Source organism: Oncorhynchus gorbuscha, unplaced genomic scaffold (genome assembly GCF_021184085.1).
Source record: "Oncorhynchus gorbuscha isolate QuinsamMale2020 ecotype Even-year unplaced genomic scaffold, OgorEven_v1.0 Un_scaffold_1020, whole genome shotgun sequence".
NCBI lineage: Eukaryota > Metazoa > Chordata > Actinopteri > Salmoniformes > Salmonidae > Oncorhynchus > Oncorhynchus gorbuscha.
The window spans coordinates 70,001-91,578 of record NW_025745932.1 but is presented as its reverse complement, the minus strand read 5'-3'; the positions used below and the strand labels follow the sequence as shown (position 1 = coordinate 91,578).

At 48.9% G+C, this 21,578-nt stretch overlaps 1 protein-coding gene across 1 annotated transcript in view; it reads right to left on the bottom strand.

The window, feature by feature from the left end:
* Nucleotides 1-1,253: 1,253 nt before the first annotated feature.
* LOC124021008 (E3 ubiquitin-protein ligase RBBP6-like) overlaps nt 1,254-21,578 on the bottom strand; it is a 55,541-nt gene continuing 35,216 nt past the window's right edge. Inside the window, 7 exon segments of the mRNA XM_046336321.1 lie at nt 1,254-2,413; nt 3,628-4,005; nt 4,068-5,153; nt 9,969-10,107; nt 14,639-14,899; nt 14,956-17,106; nt 18,246-18,365. Of these exon segments, the coding sequence (XP_046192277.1) occupies nt 1,994-2,413; nt 3,628-4,005; nt 4,068-5,153; nt 9,969-10,107; nt 14,639-14,899; nt 14,956-17,106; nt 18,246-18,365 (4,555 nt within the window). The 3' untranslated portion in view covers nt 1,254-1,993.

Here is a 21,578-nt window from a genome sequence, read left to right as displayed (position 1 = left end):
TAGAGAATGTATATAGATGGTATTTTCACTCTAGAGAATGTATATCTGATATGAAAATATGGTATTTTCACTCTAGAGAATGTATATAGATGGTATTTTCACTCTAGAGAATGTATATAGATGGTATTTTCACTCTAGAATGTATATAGATGGTATTTTCACTCTAGAATGTATATAGATGGTATTTTCACTCTAGAATGTATATAGATGGTATTTTCACTCTAGAGAATGTATATAGATGGTATTTTCACTCTAGAATGTATATAGATGGTATTTTCACTCTAGAGAATGTATATAGATGGTATTTTCACTCTAGAATGTATATAGATGGTATTTTCACTCTAGAGAATGTATATAGATGGTATTTTCACTTTAGAATGTATATAGATGGTATTTTCACTCTAGAGAATGTATATAGATGGTATTTTCACTTTAGAATGTATATAGATGGTATTTTCACTCTAGAGAATGTATATAGATGGTATTTTCACTTTAGAATGTATATAGATGGTATTTTCACTCTAGAGTACATATCTGATCAGATGGTATATATTGTGTGTGTGTGTCCATAACGGTTCACTATTCTGTATATAGTCCACTACATCGGGAACTGGTTGCTATTCGGGATCCATCCCAGGTCGTAGAAACGCTTCCATAAAGACCTAGGGGGTGGGTGGGGTGGACGGGGGGGACAGGAGGGACAAATCAAGGTTGGGGACTGGAGGGACAAATCAAGGTTGGGGACTGGAGGGACAAATCAAGGTTGGACGGGGGACAGGAGGGACAAATCAAGGTTGGACGGGGGGACAGGAGGGACAAATCAAGGTTGGACGGGGGGACAGGAGGGACAAATCAAGGTTGGACGGGGGGACAGGAGGGACAAATCAAGGTTGGGGACTGGAGGGACAAATCAAGGTTGGACGGGGGGACAGGAGGGACAAATCAAGGTTGGACGGGGGGACAGGAGGGACAAATCAAGGTTGGACGGGGGGACAGGAGGGACAAATCAAGGTTGGACGGGGGGACAGGAGGGACAAATCAAGGTTGGACGGGGGGACAGGAGGGACAAATCAAGGTTGGACGGGGGGACAGGAGGGACAAATCAAGGTTGGACGGGGGGACAGGAGGGACAAATCAAGGTTGGACGGGGGGACAGGAGGGACAAATCAAGGTTGGACTGGGGGACAGGAGGGACAAATCAAGGTTGGACGGGGGGACAGGAGGGACAAATCAAGGTTGGACGGGGGGACAAATCAAGGTTTAGCAATTACATCCTTTTATTTATTTATTTTAAACACACAAAAAAAAAACAGTTTGAAGCATCATTCAAGTAAACCGACTCGTCAAAGCAAACAGCCTCTGTTTTAGCAGAGTCTAAAAAATAATAATATGTATTTTATACATCAGCCTTTAAATTCATTAAATTATTTCAAATCCTCAGCAAGAAAAAACAAAAACAAAATAACTCCCCCTTAGATAAAGTGTTGAACTAGAGTGAGCAGCTTGCAGAGCAGAGTGGTTTTAAGTCCTCTTTATGATCCACAGTACCGGGGTGTCCCGTCACAAACAACACCCACGTCCCCTACATAGGGCCCTATATAGGGAATAGGGCTCTGGTCTATAGTAGTGCCCTACATAGGGCCCTATATAGGGAATAGGGCTCTGGTCTATAGTAGTGCCCTACATAGGGCCCTATATAGGGAATAGGGCTCTGCCCTATATAGGGAATAGGGCTCTGGTCTATAGTAGTGCCCTATATAGGGCCCTATATAGGGAATAGGTGTTTGGAATACAGGCTGTGTGATGCCTCTCTGAGGACCTTTACAAGAGGGAACAAAAACCAAGTCTCTTTTTCCTCTGAAAAATGGCCCCCCAATTCCCTTCTTAGTACACTTGGCTTGTCCTTAAGTCGTGCACTAGTTAGGGAATAAGGTTTAGGGGCCACGAGCCTTGGGCTGAAACATGTCAAAAAACGCTTCACAACGAAAACGTCTCATAAGGCTACGCTAGCCATTTGGTCTTCTCCTCTTCTCTCCTCCTCCTCTTCTTCTTCTTCTTCTCTCTCATTGTCCTCTTTCTCCTTGTTCTTCTTCTTGTGTTTGTGTTTCAGTCCCGTGAACTCTCCCTCCTCAGCATCCAGGCTCCCCTGTCTCTTCTGCTTTCTATCCTTCTTCTTCTTCTTCTTCTTCTGTTTCTTCTTCTCTTTTCTATCTTTCTTCTTCTTGTCTTTCTTGTTGCCCAGGCTACCGACAGAGCTGGCGCTGCTGCTACGACTTCTGCCGCTGCCCTCCCCATGCTCCGCTCTCTCTCCCTCCAGCGCTCTCTCTCCCTCCAGGGCTCTCTCTCCCTCCAGGGCTCTCTCTCCCTCCAGCGCTCTCTCTCCCTCCAGCGCTCTCTCTCCCTCCAGCGCTCTCTCTCCCTCCAGCGCTCTCTCTCCCTCCAGCGCTCTCTCTCCCTCCAGCGCTCTCTCTCCCTCCAGCGCTCTCTCTCCCTCCAGGGCTCTCTCTCCCTCCAGCGCTCTCTCTCCCTCCAGCGCTCTCTCTCCCTCCAGGGCTCTCTCTCCCTCCAGCGCTCTCTCTCCCTCCAGCGCTCTCTCTCCCTCCAGCGCTCTGTCTCCCTCCAGCGCTCTGTCTCCTTCCTCCTCCCCCTCTGAGATCTCTCCCTCCAGCGCTCTCTCTCCCTCCAGCGCTCTCTCTCCCTCCAGGGCTCTCTCTCCCTCCAGGGCTCTCTCTCCCTCCAGCGCTCTCTCTCCCTCCAGCGCTCTCTCTCCCTCCAGGGCTCTCTCTCCCTCCAGCGCTCTGTCTCCTTCCTCCTCCCCCTCTGAGATCTCTCCCTCGCTGTAGTCAGGTTCGAAGGCCTCATCAGTCTCTCTGACCAGGTCAGGAGGAGGTCTGGAAGAAGGGACCGAGGGAGGGGGTCTGGAAGAAGGGACCGAGGGAGGGGGTCTGGAAGAAGGGACCGAGGGAGGGGGTCTGGAAGGGACCGAGGGAGGGGGTCTGGAAGGGACCGAGGGAGGGGGTCTGGAAGGGACCGAGGGAGGGGGTCTGGAAGGGACCGAGGGAGGAGGTCTGACTTTAGGGTTCTCCCTCCCTCTCTCCTTCTCCCTACCCACCCATTTCTCTCTCTCCTTCTCCCTATCGACCCCCCTCTCTCTCTCCTTCTCCCTATCGACCCCCCCTCTCTCTCTCCTTCTCCCTATCGACCCCCTCTCTCTCTCCTTCTCCCTATCGACCCCCTCTCTCTCTCCTTCTCCCTATCGATCCCCCTCTCTCTCTCCTTCTCCCTATCAACCCCCTCTCTCTCTCCTTCTCCCTATCGACCCCCTCTCTCTCTCCTTCTCCCTATCGACCCCCCCCTCTCTCTCTCCTTCTCCCTATCGACCCCTCTCTCTCTCTCCTTCTCCCTATCGACCCCCTCTCTCTCTCCTTCTCCCTATCGACCCCTCTCTCTCTCTCCTTCTCCCTATCGACCCCCTCTCTCTCTCTCCTTCTCCCTATCGACCCCTCTCTCTCTCTCCTTCTCCCTATCGACCTCTTTATCTCCCTCCTCATCTCTCTCCTTCTCCATCTTCTCCCTCATCTTTTGCACCTGCCACTCTCTCTCTTTCTTTCTCTCTCTCTCTCTGACAGCTCTGGGCACCCCTGCCCTGTTGTCAGTCCTGGGGGGCTGTAGGAGTGAGGCTGGGTGTTGGTGGGGCTTTCCACCACTCATCTCCTTCTCTAGGTTTCCTAGGCTGGCCTGCTGGCTCTGTCTCTCCGCTGAGGAGCGCTCTACTCTGGGCTCTTCTCCCTCAGCCTTCCCTCTCCCGGACTGGCTCTCCACGGAGATGGAGACCTGAGGAGAGGGGTATCTGCCCTGCGTCGTATCCCTGCCAGGGCTGCTTTCGCTAGGTCCGGTGGGCTCAGAGCTTCCCTGAGATCTCTGGGTGCTGGAGGACGAGGGGTCCGATGGGGGTGAGGCTCTCTTGGAGACTGGAGAGGCACTGCCGAGCTCTCTGTGGTCTTTCTGTTTGGGGTCGAGGCGGTCTCTGCGTTCTCTGGTGGTCTCATGGTCGTCTAGTGGTCTACGGTCAGTGGAGTTGGTGGAGGAGTTCTGGTCGTTGTGGTCTTTATGTTTGTGGTCTCTGTGCTCCCTGGCTCTGGGGTCAGAGGTCGCTTTGTGGTCCCTGGAAGAAGAAAAAGGTTTACGATCTGTGAGTAAGAGTGTGAGGAGGAAGAGGAGCTCTTCTCACTGCTGTGGTCGCTCCCTCTCTCCCCAGTCCTCTCTCCTCCTCTCTCTCTCCTCTCTCGCTCCGGCCTCTGAGAGGAGCTCTTCTCACTGTGGTCGCTCCCTCTCTCCCCAGTCCTCTCTCCTCCTCTCTCTCTTCTCTCTCGCTCCGGCCGCTGAGAGGAGCTCTTCTCACTGTGGTCGATCCCTCTCTCCCCAGTCCTCTCTCCTCCTCTCTCTCTTCTCTCTCGCTCCAGCCGCTGAGAGGAGCTCTTCTCACTGATGTGGTCGCTCCCTCTCTCCCCAGTCCTCTCTCCTTCTCTCTCTCTCCTCTCCGGCCGCTGAGAGGAGCTCTTCTCACTGATGTGGTCGCTCCCTCTCTCCCCAGTCCTCTCTCCTTCTCTCGCTCTCCTCTCCGGCCGCTGAGAGGAGCTCTTCTCACTCATGTGGTCGATCCCTCTCTCCCCAGTCCTCTCTCCTTCTCTCGCTCTCCTCTCCGGCCGCTGAGAGGAAGAGGGAATCTTTCTCGGTCTGTCCATATCTTTGTCAGAAGCACGGCTGTGTTCCCTCTCTCTTTCTCTCTCTTTCCCCCGCTCTCTGTCCCGTTCTTTATCCCTCTCCAGCTCCTTTTCCTTTAACTGATCTCTCTCTCTCTCCGTCTCTCCGTCTTTCTCAGGAGGGATGGGGTCTCCGGAGTGTTTTCCTCCGTCCTGCAGGCCGTCTTCTCTGTCTCTGCCACTAGAGGGGGGCATAGTTCTCTCTGGCTTGGGAAAGGTACAGTCCCTCTCTTTCCTTCGCCCTGCCTCCGTCTCCGTCGTCACGGTGATGTGGGGTCCAGGGGAGAAAGGGAGAGAGGGGGTGAGCAAGGGGCGGAGTTGAACCCTGACCCTTCCTCCTTCCTCTTCCTCTGATTCGTAGTCCTCCTTCTCCCACTTGGAGCGAGGAACCTGGACGAGGAGAGAAGAGAACACGTCTGAGCTTTGTGTCTCCTTTGAGTACTATCTAGTCTAACAGGTATAGAGCTGTATGAGTACTATCTAGTCTAACAGGTGTAGAGCTGTATGAGTACTATCTAGTCTAACAGGTGTAGAGCTGTGTCTCTGACCTGAATGAGTACTATCTAGTCTAACAGGTGTAGAGCTGTGTGTCTCCTGTATGAGTACTATCTAGTCTAACAGGTGTAGAGTTGTGTCTCCTGTATGAGTACTATCTAGTCTAACAGGTGTAGAGCTGTATGAGTACTATCTAGTCTAACAGGTGTAGAGTTGTGTCTCCTGTATGCGTACTATCTAGTCTAACAGGTGTAGAGCTGTGTCTCTGACCTGTATGAGTACTATCTAGTCTAACAGGTGTAGAGCTGTGTCTCTGACCTGTATGAGTACTATCCAGTCTAACAGGTGTAGAGCTGTGTGAGTACTATCTAGTCTAACAGGTGTAGAGCTGTGTGAGTACTATCTAGTCTAACAGGTGTAGAGCTGTATGAGTACTATCTAGTCTAACAGGTGTAGAGCTGTATGAGTACTATCTAGTCTAACAGGTGTAGAGCTGTGTGTCTGACCTGTATGAGTACTATCTAGTCTAACAGGTGTAGAGCTGTGTGAGTACTATCTAGTCTAACAGGTGTAGAGCTGTGTGAGTACTATCTAGTCTAACAGGTGTAGAGCTGTATGAGTACTATCTAGTCTAACAGGTGTAGAGCTGTGTGAGTACTATCTAGTCTAACAGGTGTAGAGCTGTGTCTCCTGTATGAGTACTATCTAGTCTAACAGGTGTAGAGCTGTGTGAGTAGTATCTAGTCTAACAGGTGTAGAGCTGTGTGAGTACTATCTAGTCTAACAGGTGTAGAGCTGTATGAGTACTATCTAGTCTAACAGGTGTAGAGCTGTGTGAGTACTATCTAGTCTAACAGGTGTAGAGCTGTGTGAGTACTATCTAGTCTAACAGGTGTAGAGCTGTCTCCTGTGAGTACTATCTAGTCTAACAGGTGTAGAGCTGTATGAGTACTATCTAGTCTAACAGGTGTAGAGCTGTATGAGTACTATCTAGTCTAACAGGTATAGAGCTGTGTGTCTCCTGTATGAGTACTATCTAAAAGTCTAACAGGTGTAGAGCTGTGTGAGTACTATCTACTAACAGGTGTAGATCTAGTATCTAGTCTAACAGGTGTAGAGCTGTGTGAGTACTATCTAGTCTAACAGGTGTAGAGCTGTTGAGTACTATCTAGTCTAACAGGTGTAGAGCTGTGTATGAGTACTATCTAGTCTAAGAGCTGTGTGAGAGCTGTAGCTGTGTCAGTGCTGTATGAGTACTATCTAGTCTAACAGGTGTAGAGGTGTCTCTAACCTGTATGAGTACTATCTAGTCTAACAGGTGTAGAGCTGTCTCCTGTATGAGTACTATCTAGTCTAACAGGTGTAGAGCTGTGTGAGTACTATCTAGTCTAACAGGTGTAGAGCTGTGTGAGTACTATCTAGTCTAACAGGTGTAGAGCTGTGTGTCTCCTGTATGAGTACTATCTAGTCTAACAGGTGTAGAGCTGTGTCTCCTGTATGAGTACTATTTAGTCTAACAGGTGTAGAGCTGTGTGAGTACTATCTAGGCTAACAGGTGTAGAGCTGTGTGAGTACTATCTAGTCTAACAGGTGTAGAGCTGTGTGAGTACTATCTAGTCTTACAGGTGTAGAGCTGTGTCTCCTGTATGAGTACTATCTAGTCTAACAGGTGTAGAGCTGTATGAGTACTATCTAGTCTAACAGGTGTAGAGCTGTATGAGTACTATCTAGTCTAACAGGTGTAGAGCTGTGTGAGTACTATCTAGTCTAACAGGTGTAGAGCTGTATGAGTACTATCTAGTCTAACAGGTGTAGAGCTGTGTGAGTACTATCCAGTCTAACAGGTGTAGAGCTGTATGAGTACTATCTAGTCTAACAGGTGTAGAGCTGTGTCTCCTGTATGAGTACTATCTAGTCTAACAGGTGTAGAGCTGTGTGAGTACTATCTTAGTCTAACAGGTGTAGAGCTGTGTGAGTACTATCTAGTCTAACAGGTGTAGAGCTGTGTGTCTCTGACCTGTGTGAGTACTATCTAGTCTAACAGGTGTAGAGCTGTGTGTCTCTGACCTGTGTGAGTACTATCTAGTCTAACAGGTGTAGAGCTGTGTCTCTCCTGTATGAGTACTATCTAGTCTAACAGGTGTAGAGCTGTGTCTCCTGTATGAGTACTATCTAGTCTAAGGTGTAGAGTGTGTCTCCTGTATGAGTACTATCTAGTCTAACAGGTGTAGAGCTGTATGAGTACTATCTAGTCTAACAGGTGTAGAGCTGTGTGAGTACTATCTAGTCTAACAGGTGTAGAGCTGTGTGAGTACTATCTAGTCTAACAGGTGTAGAGCTGTGTCTGAGTACTATCTGTATGAGTACTATCTAGTCTAACAGGTGTAGAGCTGTGTGAGTACTATCTAGTCTAACAGGTGTAGAGCTGTATGAGTACTATCTAGTCTAACAGGTGTAGAGCTGTGTCTCCTGTATGAGTACTATCTAGTCTAACAGGTGTAGAGCTGTGTGAGTACTATCTAGTCTAACAGGTGTAGAGCTGTGTGAGTACTATCTAGTCTAACAGGTGTAGAGCTGTGTGAGTACTATCTAGTCTAACAGGTGTAGAGCTGTATGAGTACTATCTAGTCTAACAGGTGTAGAGCTGTGTCTCCTGTATGAGTACTATCTAGTCTAACAGGTGTAGAGCTGTGTGAGTACTATCTAGTCTAACAGGTGTAGAGCTGTGTCTCCTGAGTACTATCTAGTCTAACAGGTGTAGAGCTGTGTCTCCTGTATGAGTACTATCTAGTCTAACAGATGTAGAGCTGTGTGTCTCCTGTGTGAGTACTATCTAGTCTAACAGGTGTAGAGCTGTGTGTCTCCTGTATGAGTACTATCTAGTCTAACAGGTGTAGAGCTGTGTGAGTACTATCTAGTCTAACAGGTGTAGAGCTGTGTCTCCTGTATGAGTACTATCTAGTCTAACAGGTGTAGAGCTGTGTCTCCTGTATGAGTACTATCTAGTCTAACAGGTGTCTCCTGTATGAGTACTATCTAGTCTAACAGGTGTAGAGCTGTATGAGTACTATCTAGTCTAACAGGTGTAGAGCTGTATGAGTACTATCTAGTCTAACAGGTGTAGAGCTGTGTGAGTAGTATCTAGTCTAACAGGTGTAGACCTGTGTGTCTCCTGTATGAGTACTATCTAGTCTAACAGGTGTAGAGCTGTGTGTCTCCTGTATGAGTACTATCTAGTCTAACAGATGTAGAGCTGTGTGTCTCCTGTGTGAGTACTATCTAGTCTAACAGGTGTAGAGCTGTGTGTCTCCTGTATGAGTACTATCTAGTCTAACAGGTGTAGAGCTGTGTGAGTACTATCTAGTCTAACAGGTGTAGAGCTGTGTGTCTCTGACCTGTATGAGTACTATCTAGTCTAACAGGTGTAGAGCTGTGTGAGTACTATCTAGTCTAACAGGTGTAGAGCTGTATGAGTACTATCTAGTCTAACAGGTGTAGAGCTGTATGAGTACTATCTAGTCTAACAGGTGTAGAGCTGTGTGAGTACTATCTAGTCTAACAGGTGTAGAGCTGTATGAGTACTATCTAGTCTAACAGGTGTAGAGCTGTGTGTCTCCTGTATGAGTACTATCTAGTCTAACAGGTGTAGAGCTGTGTGAGTACTATCTAGTCTAACAGGTGTAGAGCTGTATGAGTACTATCTAGTCTAACAGGTGTAGAGCTGTATGAGTACTATCTAGTCTAACAGGTGTAGAGCTGTGTGTCTCCTGTATGAGTACTATCTAGTCTAACAGGTGTAGAGCTGTGTGAGTACTATCTAGTCTAACAGGTGTAGAGCTGTGTGAGTACTATCTAGTCTAACAGGTGTAGAGTGTCTCTCTGCTGTACTATCTCTAACAGGTGTAGATGAGTACTATCTAGTCTAACAGGTGTAGAGCTGTATGAGTACTATCTAGTCTAACAGGTGTAGAGCTGTGTGAGTACTATCTAGTCTAACAGGTGTAGAGCAGGTGTCTCCTGTATGAGTACTATCTAGTCTAACAGGTGTAGAGCTGTGTGTCTCCTGTATGAGTACTAGCTAGTCTAACAGGTGTAGAGCTGTGTGAGTACTATCTAGTCTAACAGGTGTAGAGCTGTGTGTCTCCTGTATGAGTACTATCTAGTCTAACAGGTGTAGAGCTGTGTGAGTACTATCTAGTCTAACAGGTGTAGAGCTGTGTCTCCTGTATGAGTACTATCTAGTCTAACAGGTGTAGAGCTGTATGAGTACTATCTAGTCTAACAGGTGTAGAGCTGTGTCTCCTGTATGAGTACTATCTAGTCTAACAGGTGTAGAGCTGTGTGAGTAGTATATAGTCTAACAGGTGTAGAGCTGTATGAGTACTATCTAGTCTAACAGGTGTAGAGCTGTGTGAGTACTATCTAGTCTAACAGGTGTAGAGCTGTGTGAGTACTATCTAGTCTAACAGGTGTAGAGCTGTAGAGCTGTGTGAGTACTATCTAGTCTAACAGGTGTAGAGCTGTGTGAGTACTATCTAGTCTAACAGGTGTAGAGCTGTGTGAGTACTATCTAGTCTAACAGGTGTAGAGCTGTGTGAGTACTATCTAGTCTAACAGGTGTAGAGCTGTGTGAGTACTATCTAGTCTAACAGGTATAGAGCTGTATGAGTACTATCTAGTCTAACAGGTGTAGAGCTGTGTGTCTCTGACCTGAATGAGGACTATGTGACCGTCAGCAGGTGCTGAGCTGTCATTGGACTATTCCTCCAGTGTTTTAACGACAGTCTTCCTCTGCTCTGCTCTGCCCTCTGATCCATCGCCACACACAGGACTACTGCCCCCTGGGGGACTGGTGGTGTAATACACAACAACACATAGTTAATATAGACACCTCCTCCTCCTCCTCACAGGACTACTGCCCCCTGGGGGACTGGTGCTGTAATACACAACAACACATAGTTAATATAGACACCTCCTCCTCCTCCTCCTCCTCACAGGACTACTGCCCCCTGGGGGACTGGTGGTGTAATACACAACAACACATAGTTAATATAGACACCTCCTCTCCTCCTCCTCCTCCTCACAGGACTACTGCCCCCTGGAGGACTGGTGGTGTAATACACAACAACACATAGTTAATATAGACACCTCCTCCTCCTCCTCCTCACAGGACTACTGCCCCCTGGGGGACTGGTGGTGTAATACACAACAACACATAGTTAATATAGACTCCTGTCCTCCTCCTCCTCCTCCTCCTCCTCCTCACAGGACTACTGCCCCCTGGGGACTGGTGGTGTAATACACAACAACACATAGTTAATATAGACACCTCCTCCTCCTCCTCCTCCTCAGGACAGGACTACATAGTTAATATAGACACCTCCTCCTCCTCCTCCCCCCTGGGGGACTGGTGGTGTAATACACAACAACACATAGTTAATATAGACACCTCTCCTCCTCCTCCTCCTCCTCCTCACAGGACTACTGCCCCCTGGGGGACTGGTGGTGTAATACACAACAACACATAGTTAATATAGACACCTCTTCCTCCTCCTCCTCCTCCTCACAGGACTACTGCCCCCTGGGGGACTGGTGGTGTAATACACAACAACACATAGTTAATATAGACACCTCCTCTTCCTCCTCCTCCTCACAGGACTACTGCCCCCTGGGGGACTGGTGGTGTAATACACAACACATAGTTAATATAGACACCTCCTCCTCCTCCTCCTCCACCTCACAGGACTACTGCCCCCTGGGGGACTGGTGGTGTAATACACAACAACACATAGTTAATATAGACACCTCCTCTCCTCCTCCTCCTCCTCCTCACAGGACTACTGCCCCCTGGAGGACTGGTGGTGTAATACACAACAACACATAGTTAATATAGACACCTCCTCCTCCTCCTCACAGGACTACTGCCCCCTGGGGGACTGGTGGTGTAATACACAACAACACATAGTTAATATAGACACCTCCTCCTCCTCCTCCTCCTCCTCACAGGACTACTGCCCCCTGGGGGACTGGTGATGTAATACACAACAACACATAGTTAATATAGACACCTCCTCCTCCTCCTCACAGGACTACTGCCCCCTGGGGGACTGGTGGTGTAATACACAACAACACATAGTTAATATAGACACCCTCCTCCTCCTCCTCCTCCTCACAGGACTACTGCCCCCTGGGGGACTGGTGGTGTAATACACAACAACACATAGTTAATATAGACACCTCCTCCTCCTCCTCCTCACAGGACTACTGCCCCCTGGGGGACTGGTGGTGTAATACACAACACATAGTTAATATAGACACCTCCTCCTCCTCCTCACAGGACTACTGCCCCCTGGGGGACTGGTGGTGTAATACACAACAACACATAGTTAATATAGACACCTCCTCCTCCTCCTCACAGGACTACTGCCCCCTGGGGGACTGGTGGTGTAATACACAACACATAGTTAATATAGACACCTCCTCCTCCTCCTCCTCCTCACAGGACTACTGCCCCCTGGGGGACTGGTGGTGTAATACACAACAACACATAGTTAATATAGACACCTCCTCCTCCTCCTCCTCACAGGACTACTGCCCCCTGGGGGACTGGTGGTGTAATACACAACAACACATAGTTAATATAGACACCTCCTCCTCCTCCTCCTCCTCCTCAGGACTACTGCCCCCTGGGGGACTGGTGGTGTAATACACAACAACACATAGTTAATATAGACACCTCCTCTCCTCCTCCTCCTCCTCACAGGACTACTGCCCCCTGGGGGACTGGTGGTGTAATACACACAACACATAGTTAATATAGACACCTCCTCCTCCTCCTCCTCCTCACAGGACTACTGCCCCCTGGGGGACTGGTGGTGTAATACACAACAACACATAGTTAATATAGACACCTCCTCCTCCTCCTCCTCCTCACAGGACTACTGCCCCCTGGGGGACTGGTGGTGTAATACACAACAACACATAGTTAATATAGACACCTCCTCCTCCTCCTCCTCACAGGACTACTGCCCCCTGGGGGACTGGTGGTGTAATACACAACAACACATAGTTAATATAGACACCTCCTCCTCCTCCTCACAGGACTACTGCCCCCTGGGGGACTGGTGGTGTAATACACAACAACACATAGTTAATATAGACACCCCCCCCTCCTCCTCCTCCTCCTCCTCCTCACAGGACTACTGCCCCCTGGGGGACTGGTGATGTAATACACAACAACACATAGTTAATATAGACACCTCCTCCTCCTCCTCCTCACAGGACTACTGCCCCCTGGAGGACTGGTGGTGTAATACACAACACATAGTTAATATAGACACCTCCTCTTCCTCCTCCTCACAGGACTACTGCCCCCTGGAGGACTGGTGGTGTAATACACAACAACACATAGTTAATATAGACACCTCCTCCTCCTCCTCCTCCTCACAGGACTACTGCCCCCTGGAGGACTGGTGGTGTAATACACAACACATAGTTAATATAGACACCTCCTCTTCCTCCTCCTCACAGGACTACTGCCCCCTGGGGGACTGGTGGTGTAATACACAACAACACATAGTTAATATAGACACCTCCTCTCCTCCTCCTCCTCACAGGACTACTGCCCCCTGGGGGACTGGTGGTGTAATACACAACAACACATAGTTAATATAGACACCTCCCTCCTCCTCCTCCTCACAGGACTACTGCCCCCTGGGGGACTGGTGGTGTAATACACAACACATAGTTAATATAGACACCTCTCCTCCTCCTCCTCCTCACAGGACTACTGCCCCCTGGGGGACTGGTGGTGTAATACACAACAACACATAGTTAATATAGACACCTCCCTCCTCCTCCTCACAGGACTACTGCCCCCTGGGGGACTGGTGGTGTAATACACAACAACACATAGTTAATATAGACACCTCCTCTCCTCCTCCTCCTCCTCCTCACAGGACTACTGCCCCCTGGGGGACTGGTGGTGTAATACACAACAACACATAGTTAATATAGACACCTCCTCCTCCTCCTCCTCACAGGACTACTGCCCCCTGGGGGACTGGTGGTGTAATACACAACAACACATAGTTAATATAGACACCTCCTCTCCTCCTCCTCCCTCAGGACTACTCACAGGACTACTGCCCCCTGGGGGACTGGTGGTGTAATACACAACAACACATAGTTAATATAGACACCTCCTCCTCCTCCTCCTCACAGGACTACTGCCCCCTGGGGGACTGGTGGTGTAATACACAACAACACATAGTTAATATAGACACCTCCTCTTCCTCCTCCTCCTCACAGGACTACTGCCCCCTGGGGGACTGGTGGTGTAATACACAACAACACATAGTTAATATAGACACCTCCTCTCCTCCTCCTCCTCCTCACAGGACTACTGCCCCCTGGGGGACTGGTGGTGTAATACACAACAACACATAGTTAATATAGACACCTCCTCCTCCTCCTCCTCACAGGACTACTGCCCCCTGGGGGACTGGTGGTGTAATACACAACAACACATAGTTAATATAGACACCTCCTCCTCCTCCTCCTCCTCCTCACAGGACTACTGCCCCCTGGGGGACTGGTGGTGTAATACACAACAACACATAGTTAATATAGACACCTCCTCTTCCTCCTCCTCCTCACAGGACTACTGCCCCCTGGAGGACTGGTGGTGTAATACACAACAACACATAGTTAATATAGACACCTCCTCCTCCTCCTCCTCACAGGACTACTGCCCCCTGGGGGACTGGTGGTGTAATACACAACAACACATAGTTAATATAGACACCTCCTCCTCCTCCTCACAGGACTACTGCCCCCTGGGGGACTGGTGGTGTAATACACAACAACACATAGTTAATATAGACACCTCCTCCTCCTCCTCCTCCTCACAGGACTACTGCCCCCTGGGGGACTGGTGGTGTAATACACAACAACACATAGTTAATATAGACACCTCCTCCTCCTCCTCCACCTCACAGGACTACTGCCCCCTGGGGGACTGGTGGTGTAATACACAACAACACATAGTTAATATAGACACCTCCTCCTCCTCCTCCTCACAGGACTACTGCCCCCTGGGGGACTGGTGGTGTAATACACAACAACACATAGTTAATATAGACACCTCCTCCTCCTCCACCTCACAGGACTACTGCCCCCTGGGGGATTGGGTCGGACTGTATCATGTGTTATGACTTGACATTGACACTGTAATCCCAGAGAGACTTCCTGTTATCCCAGAGAGACTTCCTGTCATCCCAGAGAGACTTCCTGTCATCCCAGAGAGACTTCCTGTCAACCCACTCAGCTAGACACTCGTTACTACTAGATGAATCAGTTTTCCACACAGCCAGTCTCACCTGGTGCAGTCCACGGTGGTTTCCGGTCCGTCGGACGCTAGGACCTTACGGTTCCTCTTGGCTTTGCTCCTCTCCACGCTTCCCTTTATATAGCTCGTCTGATTGGCTGCCTCTGTTCCGGCCACGCCCGCAAGCTTGCCGGCCCTCCTCCCTTCTTCTCTGTTGGTCTTAATCTTCCTCTGAGGTTCTCCTCCTTTCATCCCACTCTCCATCAGAGGCCTTACGGAAGCCCTCTCCTCCTCCTCCTCCTCCTCCCTCCTCCTCTTCTCAGACTTGGTGTCTGGAGCTTTCATCCCACTCTCCATCAGAGGCCTTACGGAAGCCTCTCCTCCTCCTCCTCCTCCTCCTCCCTCCTCCTCTTCTCAGACTTGGTGTCTGGAGCTTTCATCCCACTCTCCATCAGAGGCCTTACGGAAGCCCTCTCCTCCTCTACGTCACGTTTGAGGTTGCAGGGTTTTACGGTCTCGGCGAGCTCCACTCCGGGAGATTTGATTCGGGGCACCTCCATCTCCTTATCAGACATACTCCTCCCCTCCTTTCTCGTCTTCCTCTTCTTCTCCTCCTCCTCCTCCTTCCTCCTCCTCCTCTTCTCAGACTTGGTGTCTGGAGCTTTGCCAGGTTCTCTCTCCTGTTCTCTACCCACCCTGATGTCAGCCTCTCTCCTGGGCTTGTCCTCTCTCCCTGAGCCCCTGTCCTGCCGAAACCCTGGAGCTCTCTTCCCTCTCTGCTCCTCATTGGCTGGTCTGGAATGGTCCAGGTCGGTTCTGAACGGTTTAAACTGATCCGGGCTGGTTCTAACCGGTTTAAACTGGTCTGGGTCGGTTCTAACTGTGTTGAACTGGTCTGAGTCGGTTCTGACAGGTTTAAACTGGTTTGGGTCGGTTCTAACCGGTTTGAACAGGTCTGGGTTGATTCTAACAGTGTCAAGCTGGTCTGCGTGGGGTTTAGGAGGAGGTCGTTTGGGAGCTGACGCTAGGGGTGCAGGGTGTTGGAGTTCCATCTCTCTCTGGAGGGAGGTGCAAGAGTCTGGTTGGAAGGGAATAGATTCATCTTTGACCCGTTTGGCTGACTGTTCTGTTAGAGACGTCTTCCGGTAGGCTAAACCGGCTGTACCGGTCTGGTCCCAGTCTGTACCGATCTGGTCCCGGTATGTACCGGTCTGGTCCCTGTCTGTACCGGTCTGGTCCCTGTCTGTCTCTCTAACGGTCTTCCAGGACGATGAGTCTTTCCTCGCTACGCTGGAGTCCGGTCCGCGTTTATAAACTCTGTCACTGTTTCTCCTCACTTCCTCCTCCTTACTGTCCCTGGTCCACCTATCAGCTTTGTCCGGGACTGAGTCTGAGGCGTCGCTGTCGATTGGCTCGTCCCGTACTGGGGTGGAGTCGTCATGGCTTGACGAACCAACGGGAGTACTCCCGGTTCTCTTCTTCTTCTTCTCCTCTTTCCGAGCGTCGTCCGTAGAGTCAGAAGCACTGAAGGACTCCCCTCCCCTTCTCCCCTGCTCAGTTCTCCTCTTCTTCCTCTTCCTGTGCTTCTGCTCTTTCAGGTCGGAGGTCACAGTGACCGCGGGAGAGGCGGCGCTCGACGACGGATCTCTGTCACCCTTTGCGACCTTCAGTGGCGTCTGATGATCCTGATTGGCTGACCGGGACAGCGGCAGAGTTCCAAACTGCTCAGCACACTTCTCCTGATAAGTCATTGGCTGGTTCCTGCCCCTGGGGGAGGGGTGTGAGGGGGGAGGAGGATAGCCCTCACCTCGCCTCCTCCCTCGACTGAAGGGGGAGGATCCACGGTCCGGGCGGGGTCGGGGGGAGGGGTAGAAGTCCGAGGGTGGAGGAGGGTTGTAGGGGTCTCTGTCTCGTCCGGCTGGGGTTGCCACAGGGGCGGGGGCGAAACCAAGGGGGGGTCGGCCCCTGTAGGGAGGGGGGTTATTGGGAGGAGGGTTGTGGGAGTTGTAGTTTTTGAAGTATTTCTCATACCATTCCCTGTACTCCTTCTCCCACTCCCGGTACCTCTCCCTCTCGTACGGGTCTTTGTGCTCTGGACCCCGGTCGTACACCGCCGGCTCCCGATCCCTCTCCCGGGTCCGGCCCGGGTACTTCCTCTCACCCTCCGGTGGCGCTCCAGCAGCGGCAGGCTTCCGGGAGCTTGGGGGTGGAGGAGTGTGGGTGCGGTATCCACCTTGGCCAGGTGATCTAGAGCGCGACCGGTAACCTCGTCCCCGTCCCGCCCCTCCACCGTCCCTGAAAGGCGGCGGCGAGCGTGATCGGCGGTAGCCACGGGAACGGGAGCGGTAGCCGCGAGGTCGTCCGTGGCGGCGGGAGTACGGAGAAGAGCGGGAGTAAGACCTGGAACGGGATCTGGAACGGGATCTGGAACGAGATCTGGATCGACTGGAGGAACGGGAGTACGAACGAGAACGGGAACGGGATTTGGAGTAGGATGAGCTACTGTAGGACGACCTAGACCTGGAGACAGAGAGAGAAATGGATAGATGGAGAGAGAGAGACAGATGGACAGAGAGAGAGACAGATGGACAGAGAGAGAGACAGATGGACAGAGAGAGAGACAGATGGACAGAGAGAGAGACAGATGGACAGAGAGGGAGACAGATGGAGAGAGACAGATGGACAGAGAGAGAGACAGATGGACAGAGAGAGAGACAGATGGACAGAGAGAGAGACAGATGGAGAGAGAGAGACAGATGGAGAGAGAGACAGATGGACAGAGAGAGAGACAGATGGATTAGAGAGAAGAGATTAATGAGTATAGAATACTATTATATGAGTATAGAATACTACTACGCAGGTATAGAATACTACTACGCAGGTATAGAATACTACTACGCAGGTATAGAATACTACTACGCAAGTATAGAATACTATTATACGAGTATTGTAGGCGTATTGTATTACAGTTATTAGTGCTCTGTGAATATTGCATGGGTATTATACGAGTATTATACCTGGAATAAGAGTCTCATCGCCTTCTGTAGTATATGAGTATTATACCTGGAATAAGAGAGTCTCCTCTCCTTCTGTATTATATGAGTATTATACCTGGAATAAGAGAGTCTCCTCTCCTTCTGTATTATATGAGTATTATACCTGGAATAAGAGTCTCCTCTCCTTCTGTATTATATGAGTATTATACCTGGAATAAGAGGGTCTCCTCTCCTTCTTTACTATATGAGTATTATACCTGGAATAAGAGAGTCTCCTCTCCTTCTGTATTATATGAGTATTATACCTGGAATAAGAGTCTCCTCTCCTTCTGTATTATATGAGTATTATACCTGGAATAAGAGGGTCTCCTCTCCTTCTTTATTATATGAGTATTATACCTGGAATAAGAGCGTCGTCTCTCCTTCTGTATTATATGAGTATTATACCTGGAATAAGAGAGTCTCCTCTCCTGTATTATATCTGGAATAAGAGCAGTCAGTCCTTCAGTATTATATGAGTATTATACCTGGAATAAGAGTCTCCTATCCTTCTTTACTATATGAGTATTATACCTGGAATAAGAGAGTCTCTCCTTCTGTATTATATGAGTATTATACCTGGAATAAGAGAGTCTCCTCTCCTGTATTATATGAGTATTATACCTGGAATAAGAGCGTCTCCTCTCCTTCTGGATCTTTCTGTACTCCAGCAGCTCCTTGGCAAAGTCGTTGGTGAACTCATCCAGCTTGGACTTTTCCCGGTTACCGTAGCGACAGTCGGAGCTGGGGGACGACAGGAGGAGGGAGAGGAAGACATTTGGACAACGGTAGGAGAAGTAAGACAAGACGAGCAAAACACCGTTCAACAAGGTATCAGAACAACAGTCAGAATGACAGTCAGTCCATCAGAACAACAGTCAGACTGACAGTCTGTCTATCAGAACAACAGTCAGTCTATCAGAACAACAGCCAGAATGACAGTCAGTCCATCAGAACAACAGTCAGAATGACAGTCAGTCCATCAGAACAACAGTCAGAATGACAGTCAGTCCATCAGAACAACAGTCAGTCCATCAGAACAACAGTCAGTCCATCAGAACAACAGTCAGTCCATCAGAACAACAGTCAGTCCATCAGAACAACAGTCAGTCCATCAGAACAACAGTCTGTCCATCAGAACAACAGTCAGCATGACAGTCAGTCCATCAGAACAACAGTCAGAATGACAGTCAGTCAATCTGAACAACAGTCAGAATGACAGTCAGTCCATCAGAACAACAGTCAGAATGACAGTCAGTCCATCAGAACAACAGTCGGAATGACAGTCAGTCCATCAGACCAACAGTCAGAATGACAGTCAGCCCATCAGAACAACAGTCAGAATGACAGTCAGTCCATCAGAACAACAGTCAGAATCAGACAGTCAGTCCATCAGAACAGAAACAGTCAGTCCATCAGAACAACAGTCAGAATGACAGTCAGTCCATCAGAACAACAGTCAGAACGACAGTCAGTCCATCAGAACGACAGTCAGTCCATCAGAACAACAGTCAGTCCATCAGAACAACAGTCAGAATGACAGTCAGTCCATCAGAACAACAGTCAGAATGACAGTCAGTCCATCAGAACAACAGTCAGAATGACAGTCAGTCCATCAGAACAACAGTCAGAATGACAGTCAGTCCATCAGAACAACAGTCAGAATGACAGTCAGTCCATCAGAACAACAGTCAGAATCAGACAGTCAGTCCATCAGAACAACAGTCAGTCCATCAGAACAACAGTCAGAATGACAGTCAGTCCATCAGAACAACAGAATGACAGTCAATCAGACAGTCAGTCCATCAGAACAACAGTCAGAATGACAGTCAGTCCATCAGAACAACAGTCAGAATGACAGTCAGTCCATCAGAACACAGTCAGTCCATCAGAACAGAATGACAGTCAGTCCATCAGAACAACAGTCAGAATGAGTCAGTCAGTCCATCAGAACAACAGTCCATCAGAATGACAGTCAGTCCATCAGAACAACAGTCAGAATGACAGTCAGTCCATCAGAACAACAGTCAGTCCATCAGAACAACAGTCTGTACATCAGAACAACAGTCAGAGTCCATCAGAACAACAGTCAGAATGACAGTCAGTCCATCAGAACAACAGTCAGTCCATCAGAACAACAGTCAGAATGACAGTCAGTCCATCAGAACAACAGTCAGAATGACAGTCAGTCCATCAGAACAACAGTCAGTCCATCAGAACAACAGTCAGAATGACAGTCAGTCCATCAGACCAGTCAGTCTATCAGAACAACAGTCAGTCCATCAGAACAACAGTCAGTCCATCAGAACAACAGTCAGAATGACAGTCAGTCCATCAGAACAACAGTCAGAATGACAGTCAGTCCATCAGAACAACAGTCAGTCCATCAGAACAACAGTCAGTCCATCAGAACAACAGTCAGAATGACAGTCAGTCCATCAGAACAACAGTCAGTCCATCAGAAGTCAGTCCATCAACAGTCAGTCCATCAGAACAACAGTCAGTCCATCAGAACAGTCAGTCCAGTCAGAACCATCAGAACAACAGTCAGTCCATCAGAACAACAGTCAGAATGACAGTCAGTCCATCAGAACAACAGTCAGTCCATCAGAACAACAGTCAGTCCATCAGAACAACAGTCAGAATGACAACATCAGAACAACAGTCAGTCAGTCCATCAGAACAACAGTCAGAATCAGTCCATCAGAACAACAGTCAGAACAACAGTCAGAATGACAGTCAGTCCATCAGAACAACAGTCAGTCCATCAGAACAACAGTCAGAATGACAGTCCATCAGTCCATCAGAACAACAGTCAGTCCATCAGAACAACAGTCAGTCCATCAGAACAACAGTCAGTCCATCAGAACAACAGTCAGAATGACAGTCAGTCCATCAGAACAGTCAGTCCATCAGTCAGTCCATCAGAACAACAGTCAGTCCATCAGAACAACAGTCAGTCCATCAGAACAACAGTCAGAACAACAGTCAGTCCATCAGAACAACAGTCAGAATGACAGTCAGTCCATCAGAACAACAGTCAGTCCATCAGAACAACAGTCAGTCCATCAGAACAACAGTCAGTCCATCAGAACAACAGTCAGTCCATCAGAACAACAGTCAGAATGACAGTCAGTCCATCAGAACAACAGTCAGTCCATCAGACAGTCAGTCCATCAGACCAGTCAGTCTATCAGAACAACAGTCAGTCCATCAGAACAACAGTCAGAATGACAGTCAGTCCATCAGAACAACAGTCAGAATGACAGTCAGTCCATCAGAACAACAGTCAGTCCATCAGAACAACAGTCAGTCCATCAGAACAACAGTCAGAACAACAGTCAGTCCATCAGAACAACAGTCAGTCCATCAGAACAACAGTCAGTCCATCAGAACAACAGTCAGTCCATCAGAACAACAGTCAGTCCATCAGAACAACAGTCAGTCCATCAGAACAACAGTCAGTCCATCAGAACAACAGTCAGAATGACAGTCAGTCCATCAGAACAACAGTCAGAATGACAGTCAGTCCATCAGAACAGTCAGTCCATCAGAACAACAGTCAGTCCATCAGAACAACAGTCAGAATGACAGTCAGTCCATCAGAACAACAGTCAGAATGACAGTCAGTCCATCAGAACAACAGTCAGTCCATCAGAACAACAGTCAGTCCATCAGAACAACAGTCAGTCCATCAGAACAACAGTCAGAATGACAGTCAGTCCATCAGAACAACAGTCAGTCCATCAGAACAACAGTCCATCAGAACAACAGTCAGTCCATCAGAACAACAGTCAGTCCATCAGAACAACAGTCAGTCCATCAGAACAACAGTCAGTCCATCAGAACAACAGTCAGTCAACAGTCAGAACACACAGTCCATCAGTCAGTCCATCAGAACAACAGTCAGTCCATCAGAACAACAGTCAGAATGACAGTCAGTCCATCAGAACAACA